Here is a 609-nt window from a genome sequence, read left to right as displayed (position 1 = left end):
CTTTCTCTCATCCTCCACCTTTGTCTGTATTCCCATTGTCCCCCCTCCTCCCTGCACCTCCCATTTCCGCTTTGCTGTCGCCCTTTGACCCCAAAACCCTTCCTCCGCCGTCCCCTCCTGCTGACGACACCCCACGCTGACCCCCCCCCCCCCCCCCCCCCCTCCCATCAGCACCCCAAGTTCTTCTTGTCAGTCTTTTTTTGGCGGGGCTACTAACAGTTCCCAGAGAGCGCCAGGCGTGCTCGCCATTGTGCGGCGTACAAAGGCGGCCAGGCGACTAGGAGGTTTGTTTGGCGTTTAACCGGCTCAAAAAAAAGGTGAACCGATGGTTTGTTTAGCCGGCAGATCACGTCCGCCTTACTTTACTTAGGAAATGAGCGGCCATTAACCCAATAAAGCACGTCAAGGAGGTCAGGGTGGGGGAAACAAACGCACCGCATGCGTCTGCAACGCCCGCATGCTCACACTTTGGTAATTGCAACATCAGAGAGACTGCTGGAGCTCGTCTTGATGCCTTCTGGTCTCCATGGAGACCAGCCAACGTGGAGGGGGGAAAAAAACAAGACTTGTTGCTACTAAACCTGAAAGCTTTCAGCGGCAACTGCAAAA

General features: G+C 55.5%; 1 protein-coding gene across 1 annotated transcript in view; it reads left to right on the top strand.

Annotated features, from left to right (window-relative positions):
• LOC133656450 (IST1-like protein) overlaps positions 1-301 on the top strand; it is a 4,562-nt gene extending 4,261 nt beyond the window's left edge. The window contains exon 3 of the mRNA XM_062057530.1: positions 220-301. Within this exon, the coding sequence (XP_061913514.1) occupies positions 220-301 (82 nt within the window). The remainder of the gene's footprint in view (positions 1-219) is intronic.
• The last annotated feature ends 308 nt before the right edge of the window (positions 302-609 follow it).

Source organism: Entelurus aequoreus, linkage group LG08 (genome assembly GCF_033978785.1).
Source record: "Entelurus aequoreus isolate RoL-2023_Sb linkage group LG08, RoL_Eaeq_v1.1, whole genome shotgun sequence".
Classification (NCBI taxonomy): Eukaryota; Metazoa; Chordata; class Actinopteri; order Syngnathiformes; family Syngnathidae; genus Entelurus; species Entelurus aequoreus.
This window is presented reverse-complemented; position numbering and strand designations above follow the sequence as displayed.